The following is a 27,231-nucleotide window of genomic DNA, read 5'->3' on the forward strand; positions in this document are numbered from 1 at the left end:
TTCATGTCCCTTGACTCTTACAACTGCCTTCTGGTTTTTGTACAGATTGTAAATAGCCTTCGCTCCCTGTATTTTACCTCTGCCACCTTCAGAATTTGAAAGAGAGTATTCCAGTCAACAATGTCAAAAGCTTTCTGTATGTCTACAAATGCTAGAAACGTAGGTTTTCCGTTCCTTAACTTTTCTTCTAAGATAAGTTGCAGAGTCAGTTACCACCTCATGCGTTCAAACATTTCTCCTGAATCCAAACTGATCCTCCCCGAGGTTGGCCTTCACCAGTTTTTCCATTCGTCTGTAAAGACCTTGTTAGTATTTTGCAACCGTGACTTATTTAAACTGATAGTTCGGTAATTTTCACACCTGTCAGCACCTGCTTTCTTTGGGACTGGAATTATTATATTCTTCTTGAAGTCTGAGGGTATTTCGCCTCTCTCATCCATCTTGCTCACCAGATGGAAGAGTTTTGTCATCGTGTGCTCTCCTAAGGCCTTCTTTCGATTTAGGTCTTTCAGTACTCTGTAAAATTCTTATCATATCTCCCATTTCATGTTCATCTACGTCCTCTTCCATTTCCTTGATAATGCCCTCAAGTACACTGCCCTTGTATAGATCCTCTATATACTCCTTCCACCTTTCTGCTTTCCCTTCTTTGCTTAGGAGTGGTTTTCGATCTGAGCTCTTGATATTCATACAGGTGGTTCTCTTTTCTCCTAAGGTCTCTTCAGTTTTCCTGTAGGCAGTATCTGTCTTACCCCTTGTGATACATGCTTCTACATTTAAATTTGTCCTCTAGCCATCCCTGCTTATCCATTTTACACTTCCTGTCAATATCATTTTTGGGACATTTGTATTCCTTTTCGCCTGCTTCATTGTATTATTGTATTTTCACCTTTCATCAATTAAATTCAATATCTCCTCTGTTACCCATGGATTTCTACTAGCCCTAATCTTTTTACCTACTTGATCCTCTGCTGCCTTCACTATTTCATCTCTCGAAGCTACCCATTCTTCTTCTACTGTATTTCTTTTCCCCCTTCTTATCAATCGTTCCCTAATGCTCTCTCTGAAACTCTGTACAACCTCTGGTTCTTTCAGTTTATTCAGGTCCCATCTCCTTCAGTTTCCACCTTTTTGCAGTTTCTTCAGTTTTAATCTACAGTTCTTTAACCAATAGAGTGTGGTCAGAGCCCACATCTGCCCTGGAAATGTCTCACAATTTAAAACCTGGTTCCTAAATATCTGTCTTACCATTATATAATCTTTCTGAAATCTTCCAGTGTCTCCAGGCCTCTTCCACGTACACAACCTTCTTTCATGATTCTTAAACCAAGTGTTAGCTGTAATTAAGTTATGCTCTGTGCAAAATTCTACCAGGCAGCTTCCTCTTCATTTCCTTACCCCCATTCCATGTTCATGTACTACTGTGGTAGAAGTGGGCTTCGCGTCTATCTTGGCTACAATAATTCGTTCACTCTGCTGTTCGTAGTAGCTTCTCAGAGTTCCAGTTTTATTTTTTATTTTTTTAAAAATTTTTTATTCATTATTAAATGTGCTCCTGCACTGCACTAATTTCATTTTATATTTATAATCCTGTATTCACCTGACCAGAAGTCTTGTACCTCCTGCCACTGAACTTCACCAATTCCCACATGTCAAACTTTAACCTATCCATTTCCCTTTTTAAATTTTCTAACCTACCTGTCCAATTAAGAGGTCTGACATTCCATGCTCCAGTCTGTAGAACGCCAGTTTTGTTTCTGCTGATAATGATGTTCTCCTGTGTAGTCCCTGCCCGGATATCCAAATGGGGGACTGTTTTACCTCTGGAGTATTTTATCCCAGGGAACACCATCATCATGTAACCATATAGGAAAGCTGCATGTCCTCAGGAAACATTGTGGCTGTAGTTTCCCCTGGCATTCAGTCGTTCGCAGTACCAGCACAAGAAGGCCATTTTGGTTGATGTTACAAAGCCAGATCTGCCAATCATCCAGACTGTCGCCCCTGAAACTACTGAAAAGGCTGCTGTCCTTCTTCAGGAACCACACGTTTGTCTGGCCTCTCAACAGATACCCCTCCGTTGTGGTTGCACCTACAGTACAGCTATCTGTAACGCTGAGGCACGCAAGCCTCCCCACCAACGGCGAGATCCATATTTCATGGGGAGTATGTATGCTGTCGAAACTGATAAACTCTGTGTAACACACAAAACAAAAGGAGTGAAATGTTAATCAGCAAAGGAATTAACTACTAGTTATTATAGAGAATGTGTATTAAACAGTGTTAAGTTGACTTTTCAGTGTCTTTAAGAGGTTGTGGGTGTTTGCTGGTGGAGCATAGCCTGCTGGGGTGAGTCAAAAGCTGTTTGAAGGTAGCACTATTCCTTTATTACTCAAATAGTTTGTAAGACAAGCTCAAGCCCACATCTGGTGGTGCTGGAAGGTGGATCTCAACACACACAACTGGTGGTAAAGTGTTGTAGTGTGCACTAACAGATGATATGCACAATCCAGCTCAGGTGTGGCATGACCTTGCGTAGTCAGGATACCTGGCTCAAGGTTGATGTAGCAGGCTATCATGGTCTGCTAAGAATGAGACAGCTGGCTGGCGGCAACTGACACTGGCAGGCGTGCCAGGAGCTCAGTGGTCGGGAAGGCCTCAGTTCAACCCTTGGTCCTTCAAGCAATGGCTGGACAGCTGGCAGGCTGTCCTGTTAAGATGACAGTGGAGCAGAGCTGCCTCATGACAGAAGTAACACTGTGATGGATAACAACTCAATGACATGCTGATTCGATCAGTGAGTGTCCTTGCTGGATGGGTGGTATTTATATGTGCCAAAGTGGATTTGTTGTGGTGTTGCTGCTGCAAATGTCATGTATGCAGAAGTATTGTTGGTTTCTGTAACTAACCAAGCATAGACCAACAGGCAGATAGTGGTACCCTGGGAGTGCTGTGGTGTAATGCTGTGCCAGTGTACTGTTGAAGGTGACCCTCTTTATGGCATCAGGCCCTTCTGCCTAGATGCCGCTACATTCCTTTCTTCTTCAAAGAATTCTGCCCTTCTAATTGTCTCTGTTGCTGCACCTAGAACCAGTTAATTCTTTACAATTCATTTGAGACAAATTTGGGTAGTATTGGGTTGGTGCACACATTTGTAGCGATTTTCCATCATTTAATAAATGCAACAGACACACGTAAGAGACTATTGTCATCAATAATATATTCTCCTTCAACATTTACAACAGTCTGCTAACACTGGGGTAACTTTTCAATTCCACAACTGTAGAAATCATGTGGTTTTGAGGTGAAGAACTTGTCGAGCCACGCTTTCATCCAGAAAGGAAGTTCCTTAAAGGTTGTTTGCTAGAGTGGAAAAGGTGAAAATCTGAGGGCGTAAGATCAGGTGAATCAGGTGGGTGTGGAATGATCTCCCAATCCAACTCCTATAGTGTTTGTTTGCAACTGCCCCAGTAGAGAGGAGAATAATCAGAAGGTGTGCTAATAGTAACAGAAAGCTCTGCCTGTGACTTGGGCACACTGTATATTTCAAACCACATATCCGTTAACACAGACCCTTGGAGAATTCTTAAATTCATAATTCACATAATACAGTTTACAACAAACTATGCAATCAGTCACCTGCTATCTGCATTCGCCTAAACTTCATCTGGTACTCAAATTCTTTACATCTCAGCCACGCATTCTCCTTACACTGCATGATGTAGTGTCCTCTTTACTGGCATACGCAGCATACTACTAATTCTATGATGAAATAAGATTAGTTCCAGTCTGTGGGTGGGTCCGCCGGTAGTTACTGCACCAAATAAGAGCTCGGGTAACAGTGGTGCTTATAGGTTCTGTTATGATTACAAGTGCAGATCTTTTATCAAACATCACCACCAACTTGGCTAACATGGTCAGTCATTATTTTGCGACTATGGATTTGCAAAGTAGGTGTCTTCAGTTGGAGGTAGTGCTAGAGGACAGATCTAAGAACACATTTACAGTGCCACCTTGTGACTTACCAGTCCTGGCAAATGCTATTGGGCTTGAAGAATCGCCGATGATGTAGTATTTTGTAAATAACATATCTGATGACCAATATAATATGTGAAAGCTTAGCTTTTCTCGTAGCTATACTGTGTCTATATTAATTTAAACCATTAACTTTTTGTATTTATGTTATGCTACTTAAGAGATGTTGCTATTAGTTGGCGAGATCGTGACATGAACTGTGATTGGCTTACAAAAGTGTATAACGCAATCTCGTTTTCAGTGCATCAGAAACTACTTTGCATATATGCTGAAATTTGTATGTATACTTTCGTATTATGAAAATATACAGTGTATGTGTTGTCATGCATCCAAGATCCTTCCAAAGTGTGTTGCTTTTTGCTGGGTTTAGTTTCCTACAGTTTTATGCCGGTGTATATGACCCATACTATTCAAAGGATCGATAAGCTTTACAGTTCCAATGGAAAGTATATTGTCACTTTAACATTAAAAAGATATGTACTTTCACCCTGGAAAAAGTGTATTATTAACTGGAAAACTTGGGAGAAATCTGTGAATATACCCCCCCCTCCACATATGTTCCGCATATGACGTCATTGGGATGGTACAGCACGAGGCTTATAAACCGTGAGCCAGAAGTCCCACATTATTCCTAACTGCACTGTCCATTGAAAAATATTCGTAGCCTCCTGAATATTTTCACATGCCTTTCTACACATATTTTCTTTCCGTGAGGATCGTTTGTAGTTCCTGATTTCTTCACAGTGCTGTTGCACAGTCAGCATATGGCAAAGCCGGAGAGACTTTCCTGCAAAACTACAATTGGCAAGTACATCATTACTTCCATTGGTGACCCCTATGTAAGCAAGTACGTTCTCAGGTTTGTGGTTTGAGGGGTTACCGAGTGACAAGAAGTCAATCTTGTCATATGAATATTTTGGATTAACACTGTATTAATATATGGAGTGGAACAACCACAAAAGTTCAGTTGTCTGCAAAGGAAGTGGCAGACCAAGCTGCATTTGTAGAATACTTGAAAACTGCTGTCTTGTCTACAGAAGCGATTGTATACAAAATGCTTATATGATCTATATTTCCATACTGACAAAGTGTAAGAGAGCGCTATCAGGCTGGACTAATATGAGACACGGATCATATGTGATGGGTCGTGCGAATAATAAGACTCTCCTTGACTGCCAAGGGAGTAATAGAGATGTTAAAAAAAAATCTTAATTGGCACACGCTCAAAGATTGCTGATACCTGAATATTCCTGAGGCTCATACATTTCAACCTGCAGATATTATGCAGATAAAAATCAGGCAAATAACAGCATGGCTATAGCCATCTAAACAATCACTTTTCCCTTGCTCAATCTGTGAATATGTTGGAAAGACATTGTCATAAATGATACAAAAAGTACTCTCTCTGACTCACCATAGTGATTTGCGGAGTAAGATGTAATCATCATTATCCTATCTTCCCATATTATATCAGTTCAGAGCACTGTCAAGCTGAGGTTGACTTTGTTGTCTGAACAGCTGTACCAAGTGAACATTAATGGTGTGAATCTGAATAATAGCAGTCCTGACCAATCACCGTTTATGTAACTGAACGTCTTTTGTGAAGTTTTTACACATTGCAGAACAATCCATGTATGTACTCCCATTTCTTGGGGTCCAGCAGGCATAATATCGTGGCAAGCAACCCTACCACCACCATCAGGTGCAAATCTGTCAGTGCACCTGATAATTGCAACAGTGTTGTTTGCTGTAATATTATGCCCATTAGACACCAAAAACCAGCTATAAATCCAGGGACTTTTCTGTCAACAAATATGCAGGGAACAGCTAAAGAATAACTTCTTTCACACACCTATGGCTGCTACCCAGCAACTAGATCTTCCTCTTCTTAACATTGCTATAGAATTCAGGCTTCCTATAAGCAGTGGAAATCCGTTCCATCCCCTCCTGCGGATCTGGGGGCTAGAATAGGCCCAAGGTATTGCTGCCTGTCATATGAGGTGACTACAAGGAATTTCAAACGTTTCGGCCTTTATGTGATGGTCCCCTATAGGATTTGACCTCTATTCTTCAAAATTTTCCTGAAGAGCAAGCCAATTGGAGAAGGGCGCCTTACAAGGTGCATCGTGTCCATCGTGCATTGAGATCTTTAGCCCACTTTCTCATCGTTGTTGCAGTTCTGCCCATTCTCCATCTCTTGGGTGAAGACACCTTCCTGGTTGCGTTTTCCCCCATGCACTATGCACTGTCAATTTCTGTGTCGACGATGACCATGGACTTATTTGCACCTGATATCCATCACGGTAGCCAGTCCGTTGTGGTGGGTCTGCCATGTACCCTGTTGGCTGTAGCCCCCTGACCACACAGGGATAGCTCTGCTGATGCCTGTGCCGTTAACTCCCCACGTATGCCAAGGGGTAGATGGACATCCCCCTGCGCCATCGGGACTCCCGAAAATGACCATCCTGCCAGGTGGCTTTTGCTGCGGCTGGGTGGCGCCCATGGGGAGGGCACGTGGTCGGAGTGGATGGCATTAGGGCGGATAACACTCGAAGCGTAGTCCATCATCTCTTGCTGGTGGTGAAACACCAGCAGTCTCTAAACAATCAAGAGTTCAATCAACGCACAGAAATACGACCCCAAATCGTTCCCCTCCCTGGCCACACTATGTGAGGAACGTCAGGCTAAGGATGGCAGCGGATCTTACTTCACTCGGTACCTTGTATGCTCGAGAGCTGATGGAGAATCTTTCAAGACGATGAAGCATCAGTTTTTTGTTGAGCATTTAGAGGACAAGTTCGGGGAGGTGGCGGGCTTGTCCAAAATGCGATCTGGGTCAGTCTTGATCAAAACAGCATCCTGCACTCAGTCACAGGAGTTACTCGCTTGTGACAAGCTAGGGGATGTTTCTGTAACCATCACGCCCCATAAGAGCTTATGTATGGTATCATATTTCAGTGAGACCTTCTTTTGCAGTCTGACGATGAGTTGCGCACCAACTTAGAGCGCCGAGGTGTACATTTCTTCTGGCGTGCCCACCGGGGTCCGAAGGATAATCAAGTTGCCACCGGTGCCTGCATCTTTGCCTTTGAGGGTGGTACATTGCCCGAGAAGGTCAAGGTGATGGTCTACTGGAGTGATGTAAAGCCCTATATCCCTTCTCCAAAGTGGTGCTTTAAGTGCTGGAAGTTCGGCCATATACCTTCTCGCTGTACTTCTAGCGTCACTTGCCGAGATTGTGGATGCCCATCACATCCCAATACTCCATGTACCCTGCCTCCCATCTGTGTCAACTGTGGAGAGCACCATTCGCCTTGCTCGCCTGACTGCAGGATTCTTCAGAAAGAAAGTAAAATCATGGAGTACAAGACCCTGGACCGACTGACCTACACTGAGGCTAAGAGAAAATTTGAACACCTGCATCCTTTGTGTACGACATCGTCTTAAGCCGTTGCTACAACAGTTCTGGCACCAACAGCTCTGCCAACCCAGGTCACCTCTCAGAGCCGGAAGACTACACCTGCCCCCTTGATGGTGGGGGACATTTCCCTCCCTCTTGCTCCTGCACCAACTACTTCGGGACAACACCGTCCCCCCCAACCATCGGGGACATCCATCCCCACTTCTAATCCGAAGAATAAGTCGTCTTCGGCTTCTCTCAATAGGAAGGGGTCCCTTGGGTCACTCCTTTCCCAGGTTTCTTGTAGTGGGAAAGATGACACCCGCCAGTGGCTGAAGAGCCCAAAAGTAGCTGGTCGTAGGACTTCATGCTCATCCTCAGTCCCAGAGACTGTGCCACTGAAGTCCCCCCAGCCAGGGAAACCCAGGAGCAGCAAGATAAATCAAAAAAGAAAACCCCTAAGACTAAAGAAATTTCGGTGGCACCCACATGACCACTACCTACAAATTCTGTGTCTGAGGATGGGGTGGAGATTTTGGCATCCGCTGAGGACCTAGATCTTGTCAGACCCTCAGACACAATGGATATATACTGCTCAGGCAATAAATCGGTGGCAGCAGGTGACTGAGGTGTAAACTGCCTCGTTGAATGTTCCATGCATACCCAGTCTCACGATGTCATCCTCCAGTGGAATTGCGGCGGTTTTTTCCACTGTCTGACTGAGCTATGGCAACTGTTAAGCTTTACACCTGCTATCTGCATTGTCCTCCAGGAAATCTGGTTCCCAGCAATGCGGACCCCTGCCCTCCACGGCTATAAGGGATATTACAGGAACCCAGCGACTATAATCGAATGTCAGGTGGAGTTTGCGTTTGTGTCCTAAACTCAGTCTGTAGTGATCATATACCCCTTCAAACCCCTCTTAAAGCTGTGGCTGTCAGAATAAGGACGACACAGGAAATAACTGTCTGCAATGTATATCTTCCTCCAGATGGTGCAGTACCCCTGAATGCATTAGCTGCATTGATTGATCAACTCCCTAAACCTTACCTACTTCTGGGAAATTTAAGGCCCATAAACCCTTTTGGGGTGGTACCTTGCTTACTGGCCGAGGCAAAGACATCGAAACTTTACTGTCGCAGTTTGACCTCTGCCTCTTAAATACTGGGGCCGCCACACATTTCAGTGTGGCTCATGGTAGTTACTCAGCTATTGATTTATCAATTTGCAACCCAGGACTTCTCCCATCATCTGTCTACTGGAGAGCACGACTTTGTATGTGGTAGTGACCATTTTCCCATCTTCCCGGTGTCAGGGGCACGGACACCTGACCGGATGGGCTTTGAACAAGGCGGACTGAGGAACTTTCACCTCTGCTGTCACCGCTGTATCTCCCCCATATGGTAACATCGATGTGATGGTTGAGCAGGTGACTAGGACAATTGTTTCTGTGGCAGAACATGCAATCCCTCGCTCTTTAGCGTGCCTGAGGCATAAGGCAGTCCTCGGTGGTCGACGGAAGTCGCTGAAGAAATTGAGGAGCGTTGGCGAGCTCTACAGCGGCATAAGTGGCAGCCTTCCCTGGAGCACTTCATAGCCTTTAAACAGCTCCGTGCCCATGTCCGCTATCGTATCAATCAACGGAAGGAGGACTGTTGGGAGAGAAACGTCTCCACCATTGGGTGTCACAAGTCACGTTCCCAAGTCTGGGCAAAGATCAAAAGTCTTTTCGGGTACCAGGCCCCAACAGCTGTCCCTGGTCTTATCTCAAATGGTGAGTTATGTACCGACACAAATGCGATTGCCGAGCATTTTGCTGAGCACTATGCTTGAGCCTCTGTGTCGGAGTATTACCCCGAGCCTTTCGCATTCTCAAACGGTGGCTGGAAGGGAATGTCCTCTCATTCACTACACACTGCAGTGAATCCTATAATGCCCCATTTACAGAGTGGGAGCTCCTCAGTGCCCTTGCAAATTGCCTCGACACAGCTCCTGGGCCTGATCGCATCCACAGCCAGATGATTAAACATCTCTCATCTGACTACAAGCGACGTCATCTTCAACCGGATCTGGTGCAATGACGTTTTTCCATCGCAACAGCGGTAGAGCATCTTCATTCTGGTGCTCAAACCGGGTAAAAACCCACTTGATGTGTATAGCTATCAGCCCAACAGCCTCACCAATGTTCTTTGTAAGCTGCTGGAACGTGTAGTATGTCGGCGGTTGGGTTGAGTCGGGTCCTGAAGTCACGTGGCTTGCCGGCTCCATGTCGGGGCAGCTTCCGCCAGGGTTGCTCTACCACTGATAATCTTCTGTCCATCGAGTCTGCCGTCCGAACAGCCTTTTCCAGACGGCAACACCTGATTGCCGTCTTTTTTTTTACTTACGTAAAGCATATGACACGACTTGGCGACATCATATCCTTGCCACATTGTATGAGTGGGGTCTCTGGGGACCACTCTAGATTTTCATCCCAAGCTTCCTGTCGCTCTGTACTTTCCGTGTCCAAGTTGTGGCCTCCCATAGTTTCATCCGTATCCAGGAGACTGGAGTCCCGCAGGGCTCTGTATTGAGTGTCCCTCTAGTTTTAGTGGCCATTAACAGTCTAGCAGCAGCTGTTGGGCCCTCCATCTCACCTTCTCATTATGCAGATGACTTCTGCATTTCGTACTGCTGCTCCAGTACTGTTGCTGCTGTGTGGCGCTCCCAGAGAGCCATCCACAATGTGCAGTCATGGGCTCTAGCCCACGGCTTCCAGTTTTCAGCTGCAAAGTCGTGTGTCATGCACTTCTGTCAGCGTCGTACCATTCATCCGGAACCCGCGCTTTACCTTAATGACAATCCACTCACTGTAGTGGAGACATATCAGTTCCTAGCACTGATTTTCGATGCTCAATTGACTTGGCTTCCTCATCTTCATCAGCTTAAGCAGAAGTGGTGGCAGCACCTCAATGCCCTCCATTGCCTGAACAACACCAATTAGGGTGCAGATCACTGTACACTGCTGCAGCTCTACAGAGCCCTTGTCCAATCCCGAATTGACTATGGTAGTGTGGTTTACGGTTCGGCAACGCCTTCAGCATTGCATTTACTCGACCCTGTGCTCCACTGTGGGGTTTGATTAGGGACAGGAGCTTTTAGGACGAGTCTGGTTACCAGTGTACTGGTAGAGGCTGGTGTCTCTCCACTGCAGATAAGATGTGCACAAGTACTCGCCAGTTACACAGCACACATTCATAGTTCCACTGAGCATCCGAATTACCATCTCCTTTTCCCAACCGTGGCAGTCCATGTCCCGCATTGGCGGCCCAGATCGGGGCTAATGATTGTGGTTCGCGAGTCGTCCCTTCTCTTCGGACTGGAGTCCTTCCCTTTACCACCTCTGCATGCGGGCTGTTATGCCTCCATGGTGTACACCTCGGCCACAGCTTCGTTTGGACCTTTTGCATTGCCCTAAGAACTCTGTTAACCCCGCCGCTCTCTGCTGTCACTTCCTCTTGATTCTTGACATGTTCCAGGGCAGTGGTTTACACAAACGGCTCAATGGCTGATGGTCACATAGGCTTCGCATATGTTCATGGAGAACATATTGAGCAGCACTTCTTGCCGGTTGGCTGCAGTATTTTCACTGCAGAGCTGGCAGCCATATCTCATGCTCTTGAGTACATCTGCTCTCGCCTTGTCGAGTCATTTCTCCTGTGTATTGACTCATTGAGCAGCCTACAAGCTATTGACCAGTGCTACCCTCACCACCCTCTGGTAGCGTCCATTCAGGAGTCCATCTGTGCCCTGGAACAGTCCTACAGTTCCGTGGGGTTTGTGTGGACCCCAGGACATGTCAGAATCCCGCTTACGAACTTGCTGACAGGCTGGCCAAACAGGTGGCGCGGAAACTGCGTCTGGAGATAGGCATCTCCGAAGCTGACCTGCGTTCTGTCTTACACCGCAGGGTTTTCTGGCTTTGGGAGACGGAATGGCATAACAGCACTCACAGCAAACTGCGTGTCATTAAGGACACTATGAATGTGTGAAAGTCTTCCATGCAGGCCTCTCGCAGGGAATCAGTTGTCCTCTGCTGGCTTCACATTGGCCATACGTGGCTAATGCGTGGTTATCTACTCCTACTCTGTCGCTGTGGCTCTCAAATGACAGTCATCCACCTCTTGCTGGACTGCCCACTTTTAGACGCTCTGCGGCAGAGTTTTAACTTACCCAGCACCCTGCCTTAGGTGTTGTGCGACGATGCCTCCACAGCAGCTTTAGTTTTACGTTTTATCCGTGGGAGTACGTTTTATACTTCTTTTAGCACATCTCCCTCTGTGTCCTCCATCCTAGTGCTTTTATGATGGAGGTTTTAATGTATTGCAGAGTGGCTGGCTTTCCCTTTTTATTCTCGTGGTTGGCCAGCCACTGTAATCTGCTTTCATGTTTTGCTCTCCTGTTTCCAGTGTTTCTCTGTTGTTTTCTTGTTCTCTTTTGTTCCTTTTAGTGTTCATTGCCTTCCCTTCATTCTCGAGGCTTTTCCTCTCTTTCCGTTTTGTGTTATATGTTTCGTCCGTTTTATTCTCACACTTGTGGCATTGTTTTATTAGGAACAAGGGACCGATGACTTCGTAGTTTGGTCCCTTCTCCCGCCTTTAAACCAACCAACCAAATCCACTCCATCATTGTTGCTTCTGCAAGTATTGAAATTTCATCTTCATTGGACTATAAACGGGTGGCTATACTTTAATAAAAAGTTTAAATGAAAAGTTAGTTCAGTTCTTAACTAGCTTCGTCTCTGCCTGATGGGCATATATTTTACTCATACTCCCTTCACTGTCTATATATATTGCAGCTTCAGAAGATTGCCTTATTAACCTCTTTCCCTACAATTATGTGATGAAAATACCTGTTCCAGAATTCACTGCATGCCCAAGAAATTGCACTCAATGTTGTTTGAACACTGCAGTGTTGTGCTAGACAGAGTCCTGTTGGACCTACTCGAAACTTTAACAGATAACTTGATAAGTTAATTCGTACAGTGTAATATGGACTTCAAACCATTGTGCATCTTGATTTCTCTTCCTCCTCCTCCTCCTCCTCCTCATCTTCCTGCTCCTCCCCCCATCTCCTGTCCCCAAATTACAAAGATTGCTCCAGGTTAATCCATTGAAATATGTTTTTTTTTTGAGAACAGATTTCTCATTGGAATAAGATTATTTTCTTCTGTGTATTTTTATTTTTCTCACATACACAAGTATCAAAAAAATGTGAAGTATACTTTTTCTAAAGACTTATAACATCACAATCATTCGCTTACAGTTTAGTTGTGTTATATATCGTGAAACATTTGTCCGCCTGAAAGGCGACTTTACATACGTTACATTCAAAAGAGGTATCCCCACGATGCCCTCAATCATAACAAACTTTGAACCTTCTAATGAAGAGAGCTCTTTTCTTCTCAGTTGATGCTATTTTTCATGGAAAATGTCATTAGCGGATTTTCTGCATTGCTTGGTTGTCCCTTACAATGTAGCCTGGGAGAATTACAGTCTTCAAGACCTGCTCTGCCACAATGTGCCAGAAATTTTGGCGTCATCATCATATTGGGTGCTGGGTTCAGTAAGTGGTAAATTACACTTGCATTCAGTGGTGCTATGTCCAGAAGATACATTTTAATCTTCTTATATCACTTGACATATCTTCTCATAAGTGGGTACGAGGAAAGACACTGGTTGTGTACACATACTCTGGTCTATCAAGAAGTGTTAACAGTAGTTGAACATTTCTTTTATCTGCTCATTTCACAGCAAGAATAATGTTACAGATACAAATGTATGTTCTCTCCTCAGGTTAATTCCACTGAATATGGGCTGCATATTTTTTCTTATTCGTCTTAGGGTCTTACAGACCCAACAGCGCGAGTGCTCATAGCTAGTAAGTTTCTAAACAAGCTGAGACAACTGTAGTTGTTCACATAAGTAGTTCTCCACTCCCCAAACTCTCTCACGCAGTTGAAGCACATTATTTTCACTTGCAGGACATTAGGCAAGCACAGCACCACTTTCTTCCACTTTTCCAGCATATATCTTCAGATTATAGCAGTACCCATTTTCCTTTATATATCTTTATGCCAGATTTAGCTCTCTTTGCTAGATTAAATTAAACATATGGAAGTCTGCCCCTAAACTTCATCAGACTTTAACTGATGTTGCCATTTTACTATGAACAGATACTCAAAGTTCTGTAGGATTTTGTCCCAGATGCTGTAGAACTGTTGCTTCTATTTCAGATGTTGCATTACGATTGCCAATTATAGGACAATTAGCTACATTGTTCCAGTCCCAATGAGCCCCTTTGAAGAGATTGCGGAACACTTTGTTGTAACATCGGCACACGTATAATGTGACACCAGGCTTTGCTGTACTTAGTTTTCCCATCCTGCAGAATGCAGCTTATTGATGCCTCACTTGGTGTCATTGCCTTCATTATTACTTGCATCACTGATATCACCCTGTTCCAAAGAACACTGAATTTTTGCAGCTTCTGCTTCGTAAAGGTCAGGCATGTTGTCACTCAGATCACTAATCACAGCCTAAGCTCGAGTTATTGCTTCAGTGTCACAAACATAAAACTAGTGCCGTCCACTGGTGTAGCTCAGAATTATTACAGAAGAGCCATATGTTGAATTCACAGCACTGTGACAGGATTACCCATCATTTTACTGCAATACAAGGTGCTGATATGACAACTATACTTGTCACTGTAGGTGAATGGGATAAAGAAACGATAAGTGACAGACAAATACAGCAGTTGAAGACTGAATCCTTTCCCACTCCCCCCCCCCCCCCCCCCCCCCCACTCCCCTTCCCCCTCTTTCCCAAGCAAATGTACTGTAATAAGAAAAAGTAAAAAGAAAATATTGGTTTAAAGATCTACTTGTTTGAAAACGCTAATGGTAATCTTATTTAACTTCAAATAGAAAAGCACTTTTATAAGTATGTCACTTTCTCCTTAACTTTGAAACCGTGGATGAAAACTGAGTGAACACTTTTTTCCTCAAAAAAAACCCCAAGTTCCCCAGTGGAATTTAAAAGTATTAGAAAAAATTGAATTTGTAAAAACCTCCAACACTGAATTGTAAAATTTGTTCCTTGAATATGAATAAATGTGAAATATCCCGAACAGTTTACCTTCCAGAATAGCTCACTAGTCAATATTAACATTTTTGTTCATTATAAATGCTAGTGTTTTCACAGAACATTGCACATATGTCCAAACATAAAGTAAAACAAATTGGAGACTAACAAAAAGTTCAAATTTTGACAGAATTGACAGAAAAGGCAAGACACATTACAGGAAATAGTACAAGTAATGAAAGGAGAGAAATCACTCACAAATGAAGGTCGATAGAGAGGTACAAATTACCGTGTGAACCTGAATGACTTGTCAACTTACAGGAGATTAATAGCAGTCTTAGCTATTGTTTTTCTGTGAAAGGAAAGGCCAAAGTTATATGATGAAGAGATGTGTAAACATTGTTTGTTTTCATTGCTGGTTTCACGTAAAACATTACCTCCCTCTTCTTTTTGTTAACATGTTTTGAAGTAGTGCTACCAATGTGGATGCAATCTTCAAATGAGATTGAGGGAAGACAGATACCAATGAGATCTTACACACACACACACACACACACACACACACACACACACACACACACACACACACACACACAAAAAAAATCACGAAACTTTCTCCTCCAAGTATACACTCCTGCAATCTTCATAACTATATTTTCAAGTGAAGTATAATGTAAATTAATGAATGCCACATGATTTCATAACAACACGGCCAATCTGTTGCAGGTTCTCAGAAAGAGCCTTCCTACCTGTATACACGTGAACAGCTTCTGCGTTTTTCATTATCAAAGTGTGTAAAGAACTTGCCAGATGATTGGGAAAGGATCTGCAGAGAATATCCAGCAATAGTAACAAAGGTATTCTGACTTTTTCAGAGACTAATTAGATATAGAACATTAACTGTGCATGTTACTGTTCAATCCAAAATGCCCCTTCCATCGATGCTGTCTCGAGTCCGTAATATTAAATATTAGATATTAATGTAGTATCATATTATATCAAATAACTAATTCATATAATACTCCAAATAAATTTTGCATTTTGATTTCTGCAATGACTTTTAATTCAAAACTGGTATCATCTAAATATAAGTGTCCATATTTCTGTTCTGGTTGGTCACTACAGTAGTTATTTAAAAACAAAAAAAATCGGTCCTCCCTGTTAAAATGCATTGAATGTCTTGAATATGCATTCATCAGTAGTTGAGTTAGACAAAATTACATTGTATAGCAGTATGTTGCTGCTCTTACCTTCTAGTGATTGACAGTACCAGACATGTGAATCAGAGCATTTGATTGCAGGCAGATAATTTATTTACAATAGATGACACTCTTTACAGCTTGTGCAGGTGCAGTGCATTTCAGTGTTACCATGTCAAGAGTTACAGTTGATTCCGCTGATTTGGGCAAAATTGCTGCCACTACAGTTAACTGCTATGGGCAGTTAGATGTTTATGACAAGAATTGCTATGAAATCTCGTGGGTCGCAACAACAGATAGATGGATCACACTGCAGCAAATTGTGCAAATCAATGATGGACAGTCGGTGCACAGTCATACCAGTCAAAGCTAACATATCACTATAAGAAGTAGAAACCAGAAGATCACACTAGTATCTCTACTCTCCATGTCAGAGCTTATTGTAAGCTTAGGTTCACAGCAATCTGAAATTCATACAAGTTGGTGCCAGAGTAAGAATATGCCAAACTGCAGTAAGTTACGCACCTCTCTCACTAATTGGGCACCTTACGGGCTGGTGGTGGGGTACTTCCATTTGGGGAATATTTACACAGGATAAAATGACATCGGCAAGTTGCTCAAATGAGACACACATGCCTTAGATATAGGTTTGACCAGTCTCTGAAAATTAGGGAGGAGGACACATGATGGATCTTGGATCAGGATGACTTACAGAATCCAGGTCACGACTTGTCATCCATCAGTAGGGTGAAAAGGGATGCTTCACAGTTTAGTAGTGACCCTAATTTAATTGCTCATGAATGCAGTTCCCATTGTGGATGTATGATTATCAAATTTGTAAAATATTTAAACTTCTGCAACTTGCAAAGTTGGTTATACTACGAAATAAGTGAAAGGAAGCAATAGAATGGTATTATTAAAAACTTTTCTCTGTTTTGTTGGTTTCATGTTATTGTATTTTGATGTTTGATAGATTGACATCAATTTCCACAAATGTTCTCTACCTCTTTCTTCAGACTGATTTAGTGCTGTCATTCATCTCTCTTTATCTCATGATAGTTTCCATTGTTAAATTCATTTCTAACCCACATTGTAAGTAATATGTTTCATGTTTTCGAATCCTTATCACATCCTGTAATTTTTTTGTCTACTGCTAGTTAGTTACTGTCAAATCTTTAGCCCATGTTCTACTCACTTCTTTGTTTCTCTTTCTTCTCTTCCATTTTTGTTTTTAATTTTCCAAGAAACGTTTAATCTCTGTATAGTAAAAACTCACTTTGAATGGTAAAGAAGCAATGTGTTTTAAGCAAATAAAGAGAAATGATAAGGGTTTTTTTTTAAGATATCCCCATACGCAGATTGTTTGAAAGTCATTTTGATATTGATGGAGATAGTCACTTGTACAGATTTCCTTGTTTTTCAACTGACACCACCTTCTTTTCACCTAGGGATAGGTGTAGTCCAGCTATTGTACCTGTTGTCTGTATGGTGACTTTTTGACAAAGTATTGTAAACCTGCTACACTTGCCTATTAAAACACCAGCTCACCATCATAATTAGAAATCTTTCAGATATATGACACATAAGAGACACTAACCAGTTAGTTAGCTTCATAGACTGCTCTCTCATGCATATTACAGAAATCTGCTGAAAAACTGTTCTAAGAGATTTTATTTTAAATGAGTTCACCAAATGATATACTTCCCCAAATACAGAGCTGACAACCAATAAATTTTTTTTCCCTGAACATGACACTGCTGAAAACACTTTCGGGGAAAACTCATACTAACAGTGACTTGTGCAACAATTTAAATACTGTATCAAGTCTCAAAAATCTCGATTTAATATAAACAACCAGAGCAGTGAGAAAGTATCATTTGGGAGGAAGAGGAGGGTGGTGTGTGTGTGTGTGTGTGTGTGTGTGTGTGTGTGTGTGTGTGTGTGTGTGTCCAGCCATCCAGATTCACATTTCATGTGCTATTCCTACAGTGCTTCACACAGCGGTTCCCTAAAAGATGCTTTGAAAGATTTTCTTACCCAGATCAAACATCTGCCCTGACACTGACTTAGTTATCGGTGGTACATTAAACACTAATCTTCTTTTTCTCCATTTTTTCATTTTACATCTATTGAAGGAGCTTCTGCTTGTATTCTAATGGTCAAAAGTAACTGCCTGATTACTGAAATTATCTGTGTACCTTACTTTTTGATATGTTGTTTGTGTTTTAGTAGGCAGAAACATTAAATAAGGTAATTTACTTTTGGGTCATATCAGATAACCTGTTTAAAATAAACAGGACACAGTTAATGAAAAACTCATATTAAACAGCTGCTGGATGCTTTTTAAGTTGATAGTCTATTCAGTCAGCGTTAATTTAAATGGTGTCAGAGAAGAATGTTCAGAAAATATGACAAAATTTAAAACTACCAGTTTTTTCAAAATATGCAATGTTTCTACAACCACGCTTTGAAGAAACCATGTTGCAGTGCAGCTGACTAGAGAATGATCAGAATTGTCATGTTGAAACGTGTCATGATTTTTATATTATTATTATTATTATTATTTTTATTTTTTTTTTTTTTTGTTGGCAGTTCTGGTTAACAGCAGAAAAGTTCCCTTGCTAAATTTCAGCTGCCTATGTGAACTGAAGTCACTGAAAAACAGCTGTAAAGTAGGACATTCTTCATGCGGTTTCTATGGTTGAAGCTACATGGTGTACGCCCTGAATTAAATCAGTGTGTATTGCAGCATTGCTTTGTCACTTCTTTCATTGGGATGTGAGGCTAGCTATGAATAACTGACAGAAAGCGATTGTAAGATACTTAAATATTCGTAGACAAATACAGATTACGTTTTATCCATAATGTTCCTTTCAAATTACTATGGAGTGTCCAGAAATAAAAACAAAGATAGCAGTATGTCAGTATTAATTTTATTCCTTGTAACTATTGCAGAAATGTGAAATATTTGTGCAATGTTCATAATATACGCTGAAGAGTCAAAGAAACCAGTACATCTGCCTAATATTGTATAGGGGCCCCGTGAGCACAAAGTAGTTCTGCAACACAATGTGCTATGGACTTGACTAATGTGTGAAGTAATGCTGGAGGGAACTGACAACATGAATCCTGCAGGGCTGTCCATAAATCCGCAAGGTATGAGGGGTTGGAGATCTGTTCTGAACAGCATGCTGAAAGGCATTCCAGATATGCTCAATAATGTTCATGTCTGGGGAGTCTGGTGCCCAGCAGAACTGTTTAAACTTGGAAGAGTGTTCCAGGAGCCACTATGTAGCAGTTCTGGACATCTGGGGTGTTGCATTGTCTGGTGGAATGGCTCAAATTCATCAGAATGCACAATGGACATCAATGGATACAGATGACCAGACAGAATGATTACATATGTGTCACATGTCAGATTTGTATCTAGATGTATCAGGGCTCCCATATCACTCCAACTGCACACTCCTCACCCCATTACAGAGCCTCCACCACCTTGAACAGTCCCTTGCTTGACATGCAGGGTCCATGGATTCACAAGGTTGTCTCCATACCTGTACACGTCCATCCACTCGATAAAATTTGACAAGAGACTCATGCGACCAGGCAACATGTTTCCAGTCATCAACAGTCCAATGTCAGTTTGATAGGCTCAGGCGAGGCATAAAGCTTTGTGTCATGCAGTCATCAAGGGTACACAAGTGGACCTTGGGCTCTGAAAGCTCGTATTGATGTTGTTTTGTCAAATGGTCACTTTTTGATGGCCCATCATTGAAATCTGCAGCAATTTGTGGAAGAGTTGCACTTCTGTCACATTGAACGATTCTTTCCAGTCATTGTTCATTCCATTCTGCAATCTTCGGTATAAAGTGTTTTATCGCTTTTAACCCCACACATGCACTATGTAAATGTTCATCTAAAAGTTCAACTACCCTTTTGCACATCACATAATCTTCTATCGATGGCTTTGGTTGGTATTTGCTGTATGTCTCCATAGAAGCATACTGCAAAACATTCAAAAGTTTCCCCATCATCTGCAAGGTTAGACTGTATGTTCAGAAAATGTTTTTGAAACTTGAACTACGGTCATAAAGATGTTGCCAAATACTTTCCAGAAGCTAAAAGATAGTGCCTCAAAAAGTATCACATACCATTTTAACAAATGTCAAAATGTGGTTCCTCCTCAGAGAGTGCTGTGGTGGCAGTGTTAGTAGTAGTAGTAGTAGTAGTAGTAGTAGTAGTAAGAAGACGGCCACAGCTCCCTGATAAAGTGCACAATGCTCTCCGTAGTAGCAACTGGCTAAATCTTGAGGTATCCATCTCTTAGTTACTAGCCCCAAGCAAGTAAATTAAAAAAGAGGAAAGAAAAAACCCTTACTGTTTGCTGGCATTTGAAATTTTGTGTGTGCATTTCTCATGACATTAACTATAAGGACAAAAAGTATCACTGCAGGTTTGAACATGACAAGCCTGATTACTCCGTTGAATGTCATATTCTGCCTAACTAAAACTTTCAGAGACTTGTCCATTGTGTTGATTTTGAGACACTGTTGTGCTAACTGAAAGATTTATGCAGTTTAACATGTTAAATTGCTGTTTCCCTTTGCAAGTTAATGGGGATCAATTAATGTAGTGATCATACTAAAACATTCTGTTGAACTAATACTGCCAATTTTTAGTGTTTGCTTTTTTGCTATTGATTTCTTTACCTATATAACACAAAATGTCTGTCTGTTTTCTAACATGAATTGTGATGCTATGTGCTTTGGGCTTGTAGCAAGTGAAGGAATACAAGATCAGTTTCTCGCATGCTGTTGCTGCATGTTAAGTGAGGTAAGGTTAAAATGTTTCACTATCGAACCTGTAACATACATATGTATTTGTGGATTTGAATTTTTGCTAATTGCAGTTTATTTTGACAGAATGCTGATATGTTTGATCCTGTAGCATATTCAAAGAAGTGGCAAGAAGTGGAAGTAGTCACTGCAGTCATAAGCTCTACGGAAGTGGATCCAGCAGATGTTGAGTGACAGATGATGATTGAATATGTTTTACATATTCTGTACTTCTTATTTTTACAGTGCTTTTCTTTGTTTTGCTTGTAAAATTCATGAATCGGAGACAAAATTAGGAGAATAAATATTATTCACACCTCTCATTCTGATCGTAATGTAGCTGCACTGCTGTTCATGGCTGAACTGAATTGACAATTCAGAATTAATAATTGCTCTTCTTGGGTACCATCTCATAAGGACAGGGCAAGGGGGAATAAGTCACTTTACTGTTATTTATTTATTTTTTATTTATATAATATATTGTTCATTTTACAGATTTATGTGCTGTTAAATTTCTTAACATTGTCTTTCATATTGTGAAATGTGAATCTCAAGACTCTTCTAGAGATTAGTACGTGCATTTCAGTTTTGTTGTTTGTACCTGTATAGGTAGCCAAAGAACATTTTATATTCTTTATTACATTGAAAATATGGAATGGAAGTCAAACCTACATTTGGAAGGGGTGAGGAGCAAGATTGCTAGTCCTACAGAGGATTTTTAAATAAAGAGATCATGTTACTGGAGTTGTTTATAAAATACACTTCCTTGCACTTAAATTTTAGTTATGTGTTTAAATGACAATATTAGTGAATTTATTTTATTGCAAGCAATTGGGTAACTTGTGAAGGTTTTTGAATGCAGTCTTTATAATATTGTACATAAAATACAAGAAAAATTGACAGTGAAATTACTTTTGCTGATTTTTTTTTTTTATAATACATAGTTTGTATCATGTAGGACAATAAATGTATGACAACTTCACATTGAAAAGTACTCTGGTCTAGTTTTTGTGACAGTTCAGTTCAATCCTGTGTGTCTCCTATAATCATCAGTAATAAGATTTTGCTTGAAATTCACCAACTTCACTAATATGAAGCCATCGCAAAACTTTATGATGTTAAAGTAAAGCACTATTTCCATTTATTTTGTTATTATTGGTCTGGTGAATCTAAGAAAACATGCCCCATGTAGTTTATGAGGGCAAATGTAATACATGTGAGGCATTACTTGCTCGCATTAAGAATGCAATAGACGAAATTAAGAACAACCCTGTGAAAGTGGAATGAGCAACAAAATCTGTTCATACACGTGCAGCTAAATGCATTGAATGTGGTGGAGACATTTTTGAACATTTATTGTGAATGTATTATGAAATTGTATGTACACTGTAAAACTTCCTTAACACTGAGCTTTGTTTTTTTCCGGTTTAACATGAATTCATGTGTACTATGGTATTAATAAAAGCAGATTATCTGACACATTCCTACAGTTTCAGTTAATGTTATTACCATTCTTTTTCCAAAATTAAATTCTCAACATTTTACAAAATTAGTTCTTTGCTTCTCTGGATGTTCTGGAAAACTACTGCAGATACTCATCTGGGACATGTTTTATTAGACTCACCAGATCAAAAAGAACAAAATAAGTGGAAATTGTGCTTTACTTTAACCTCGAACAGTTCAAGTCTCGGTCTGGCATACAGTTTTAATCTGCCAGGAAGCTTCATATTGGTGCACACTCTGCTGCAGAGTGAAAATTTTATTCTGGTGTAAGAGGTTTTATAGGTTGCTTACTAAATGTGAGACTCAATAAAAGGCCCACAATGCTCACATATTGGAGCACAAAACCATTTTAGCATTTCCATGGTTTTGTAAAATGTTTTCTACTTACCATTTTATTTAGGTGTCTTACAAAAGTCTGTTTTGTTGGTAGTGGGAAGTTTCCTGCACCAAGCCATCATGATTATGACTGATACAACAAAGAAAATAATCATGTTTGACAATATAAATTAATTGGATGAATAAAAAATCTACTCACCTAGTGGCAGCAGGAGAACATGCATGTAAAAAGAGGTTTTATATTTGCAAGCTTTCGCAGCCAGCGGTCCCTTCTTCCGGCAGAAGAATTGAAGGGAAAGCAAGAAGGGTGAACAGAAAGGTTTAGGGGAAAAGGGAAGAGTTCAGAAAAGTCAGCCTGAATACTGAGTTGGGAGATTTACTGGACGGGATGAGAAGGAAACCCCTGACCTGGGGGTTCTTAGTAACTTTTCTGAACCTTACCCCTTTTCCTAAACTTCTCCAGTCCTTTTCCTTCACCCCCCTTCCTTCTGTCAGCCCTTCTGCCAGGAGGAGGAGCCACTGACTCCGAAAGGTTGCACACACAAAACCAGTTTTTTGTGTGTTTTCTTCTGCTGCTGCTTGGTGAGTAGATTTTGTATCTATCTGATGACTCGTGGGATATACCAGCCATTGGCTGATCATGCCAGTGGTATTGTTAGATTTCATTACATACCAGTGGACAGCTTATCATTGATGAAAGTCTAGTTGGTACCAAATGTTGCTCTTTCCTCGTACCATATTTGCCATGCAAACACCACCACTGATGGGTAATTTAAAATCCTGGATGCTCTGTGACTCCATAACTCACCGTTGTCTTGGGTTTTATACTTGCAAAGGTGCCAAAAGCCAAGGAGAGATGACAAAGGTTCAGGCAATTATTTGAACCAGGGCTATCACATCTTTGTGGACAACTTTTTTGTGTCAGTACCACGTGTAAAAACTAAATAAATTAGGTACATAGATTCTTGGTACTGTAAGAAAAAACATAAAATGTTTGCCAGAGCAATTTAAAAAGAAATTTGAAATTGGGGAAAAGATGTAACATAAGTCAGGTTCAGTACATATGTGTGCATACCAAGAGGAAAAAAATCCCAGCGAACCATTGTGCTTTTATTGTAAAGTAAAGTTGCTGCTGGTGACTTTGAAGTCCAAAATAAAAATGGTGAGAAAAAAGGCCAGAAGTAATACACAGGTGGAATAGGCACATTTGACATGATGATGTATACATCTTTGACGGAGAGAACTCCTCTCTGTTAATGGAAGAAGGTACCATTCAACATAATGTCAAGAATCCTAGTGATGATTTCTCTTATGTCATATTACTCAGAAGTACGTGTAGATTCTATCGGCAGAAGTGAGTCTCATTAAATTAAAGCACTGTGTTAAGTACTGCATAGGGAAACAGCCAGATTTATAATAATTTTTTAAAAAACCTTTTTATTGGATCTTTCATAAATTAATATGAAAAATTATGAAGTCTGTGCAAACCTAATAGCTTACATTCTTTTGTGGTTATGTGTTATTTTTTCATACTTTTAAATTGAATACAGTATGATATGTGGGAGAGTAAATAGAATGCTGCATAATAGTATAAATACATACGACATTTCTAGCGCACATCACTCAAACATGGCTGACTGCAAAAATGTAAAACATGCTGTATCTTAATCTTGTGGTCATTTTGAGCTGCTGTAATCAATTTTTCCAAACCTGGGAAGATCCTGTAATAACATGGCTGGTAGATGCGCAGTCAGCAGGGCACACATGGGGGGAGAGGTAGTGGTGTGGGTCACGGGCGGGTGTTTTATTAGGGGAAATGCTGAGTGCTAGAGGGGAAATGTTATTCAAGAAGGTCTACTTTCACCTGTGCTTCGATTATTATCTAAAAAGAATTCTGCTGAAAAGCCACAATAGCAGCAATTTATTTTGACTTTGCTTGTAAACCGTTTGTAACTTTCAGATAAGCATCATGAGGTTTGAATTTTGAGTAACATCTACATTTCTCTTACTGACATATTAAAATTTATTTCTTTTGCCAAAACATAGCAGAATTTACACAGTGTCATCCCACTAAAATTACGTGCAGAAGCAATTGCGAGAGAATTCTGGAACAGTGGTTTATTAAGTAAGAAACTGAGAAAAAGGAAGATTAATAGCTTATGAAAAAGCTTATGAAAATCTTCATGTGCAAAAATAAACGTAATGTCTGCACTTGTGTTGTTCCAAAACCCACAGCATTTCTCATTTCAGCTACTGTTGGTGGCCCTTAAATTACATTCATTCCTTGAAAATGTCTGTAGTTAGTGGAGTAACACAATAGGTAATGACAAAATACTCTCCTCTTGGCGTGCTATCATTTGCAGAAAATCTTATTTCAATATCTTGAACCTCTACGAAAATAAATATTGTGGGTATTTCATTCTGCCTTTATTGCTGGCATGCGTGATCACAGAGGAGAGTGTTACATCAGATTGAGTTTCTCGAGATTGGTGACAGATGGAGACCTCTGCTGAAGACTATAGAAATATTCAATATTTTAGCTAAATTTCATACACAGCCATGTTATGTAATATGCACTAAACTCAAAATCATAGTGACCCCTACTTTTCATTTTAAACTTTTTCGAATTTCACGCAGTGCATTCCTTAAATGCAAATATCAAAATAACTTTTACCATTAACAAAATGATGGGCATGTCATCATGAAGGTGACACAAAAATGATTTTTTCTGAATGGTTTCTTTAAAAATGTCCAACAAAGATTGCAGGGCATGAGCTTTGATTTTGACCTCATTGATTGGCTGAAAGTGGACAAACAATGACAGCCTCCCCTTCTGAACACACAAATGAACTTGTTCAGAACTTCTAATTAAAACTGGCCCTAGCTCATCGGCCACCGTATCCTTTGTGGACTCTGCTGACAACTTAGTAGTGTCTTTGAGTTGATGAGCTATTGCAAGAAGCCAGCCAATGTCGAAAAGTGCTCGAGGAGGGAGCCATGTTACTGTGTTGCGACAGTATATTATTTGCCCACAACTGCTGCTGCATTTTACTCTGTTTGACTTTTAATCGAGTTCCTAGTTAATTTCATCTTGAACTATGTCTGTTAAGATGAGTGTTTCTTGCCCAACGTGTAAAATAAAGTGAAGAAAGAAAATTGTACTACACAGTCAGGCCTACAAATTTATTTATTTATTTATTTATTATTATTTTTTAAAGGGAATACTATGAAATAGAAATGGAGAATGGTGAGCCCTTAATACAAAATAAAGAAGGAAAACTGTTGCCGTGGTATGGAACGAACAGTAAAATGTTGATTATGAGAGTGAAACAACAAAACTGTTAAGGGAAAAAAAGACAACCAAGGAACAACCAAATGATGATTTTCAGAGCACTATCATTCATCACTGTGTGTAATTATTATAAGATAAAGGAATATCTTGCGCAATTGCAACTGCGTTTGTTGCTTTAGAAGCAGAAATGTTTTTAATAGCAGTAAAGGTTCATTGTGTGCAATGCAAAAAGATGTAGGCTTAAGTTATTATTATAAAGGTGAAAAATATTAATAGAAAGGAATCACCGTGGGGATGCGGTAAGTCGGAAAATGAAGCCAACGTAATGTGTTTTGTGGTGATGCATTGGATTGTTTTAAATAAATGATTTTCTGAAGAGATGAATAGTGTAGTTTTTTCAGTGGTAGTTAAGGACACCACTTACGATAAATCCCAAGAGTTCATCTTTCATTGTTTTTGACAATGCCCCCATACTATTCTGCTGTTCATCGCCAGACCAGTGTTGCTTCAAGGAAAGATAAAATTATTCAGAGGCTCAAAACGTGGCATTGATTTGAAGAGGGCTTAGTTTCTAGAAATTGTGTCACAAAAGAAGCCACAATTTCCATTGTACATCATTGATTTACTTCTAATCAATAGGTTTGAGGTACCTCTTGCTGATAAGGACGTTAGGTCTACTGACTCTTTCTTATCAACAGAGGTGTACACCATACATAAACATGTGCTGTGATGGGGGAACAGTGTACAATGTAACTCATTGGCCAATGTTGTATCTTTTCATTGGTTGCAAGTCAAAGTTTTTCTTCTTTCATTAAGAGAAGTTACAGGTAAGTCAGGGAAAAAATCTCTGTAAGTAAGGTGTTTATAGAGGGATTTTCTTGTATGAGGTCTGTTCAAGAAATTCCAGAACTTTGTCCACAAATGTTTTCTGCACTTACCTTTTACTTTTTGTGCATGGTCTCCTTTGAAATACTCTTCTCCACAATTGGCACACCACTCCCAGTGCCGTTTCACCTTCGGAAGCAGTTTTGGTATGCCCCTTGCTGGGTCGCGCGACATCTCGTGTGTGAATTTTCTTTTATCTCATCTATCATTGCAAATCTTAGTTCTTTCAACAGGGTTTTCAACTTTGGAAGTAAAAAATAAGTCCACTGGGCTGAATGTGCGGGTGCATTATCATGATGCAAGAGCTGTGAATTGCCTGGCCAACTTCTAGGCCACTTCCTTCCCACAGGCATCACAACACGTCCCGGTAGTACCATCATTAACAGTTTTTCCTTGTGACATGAATTCATGGTGAACTAATCCTTCAGTAGATGTCGTAGGGTGTCCTGAATGAGGACCGTCTTTAACTTCCGTCACGCCATTTTTAAACCGCGTGAACAATTCATAACACAGAGTGCGGCATAAGCACACAACACTGTGGGCTTCCCGATCATTTGGTGTGTCTCAGTAAAGGTTTTCTTAAGTTTCTTGCAAAATTTAATACCAATGCATTGCTCCTCTAACA

General features: G+C 40.7%; 1 protein-coding gene across 6 annotated transcripts in view; it reads left to right on the forward strand.

The window, feature by feature from the left end:
- LOC126483814 (eukaryotic translation initiation factor 4E-binding protein Mextli) overlaps nt 1-21,584 on the forward strand; it is a 139,957-nt gene extending 118,373 nt beyond the window's left edge. For 5 of the 6 annotated variants that reach the window (XM_050107001.1, XM_050107006.1, XM_050107004.1 and 2 more), the window contains 2 exons: nt 15,283-15,413; nt 20,678-21,584. In XM_050107001.1, the coding sequence (XP_049962958.1) occupies nt 15,283-15,413; nt 20,678-20,785 (239 nt within the window). In that variant the 3' untranslated portion in view covers nt 20,786-21,584. Of the gene's footprint in view, nt 1-15,282; nt 15,414-20,532; nt 20,589-20,677 lie in introns of all 6 variants that reach the window. The other variant, XM_050107005.1, reaches the window with a different exon arrangement.
- Nucleotides 21,585-27,231: the final 5,647 nt, after the last annotated feature.

The sequence above is a fragment of the Schistocerca serialis genome, chromosome 6, assembly GCF_023864345.2.
Source record: "Schistocerca serialis cubense isolate TAMUIC-IGC-003099 chromosome 6, iqSchSeri2.2, whole genome shotgun sequence".
NCBI lineage: Eukaryota > Metazoa > Arthropoda > Insecta > Orthoptera > Acrididae > Schistocerca > Schistocerca serialis.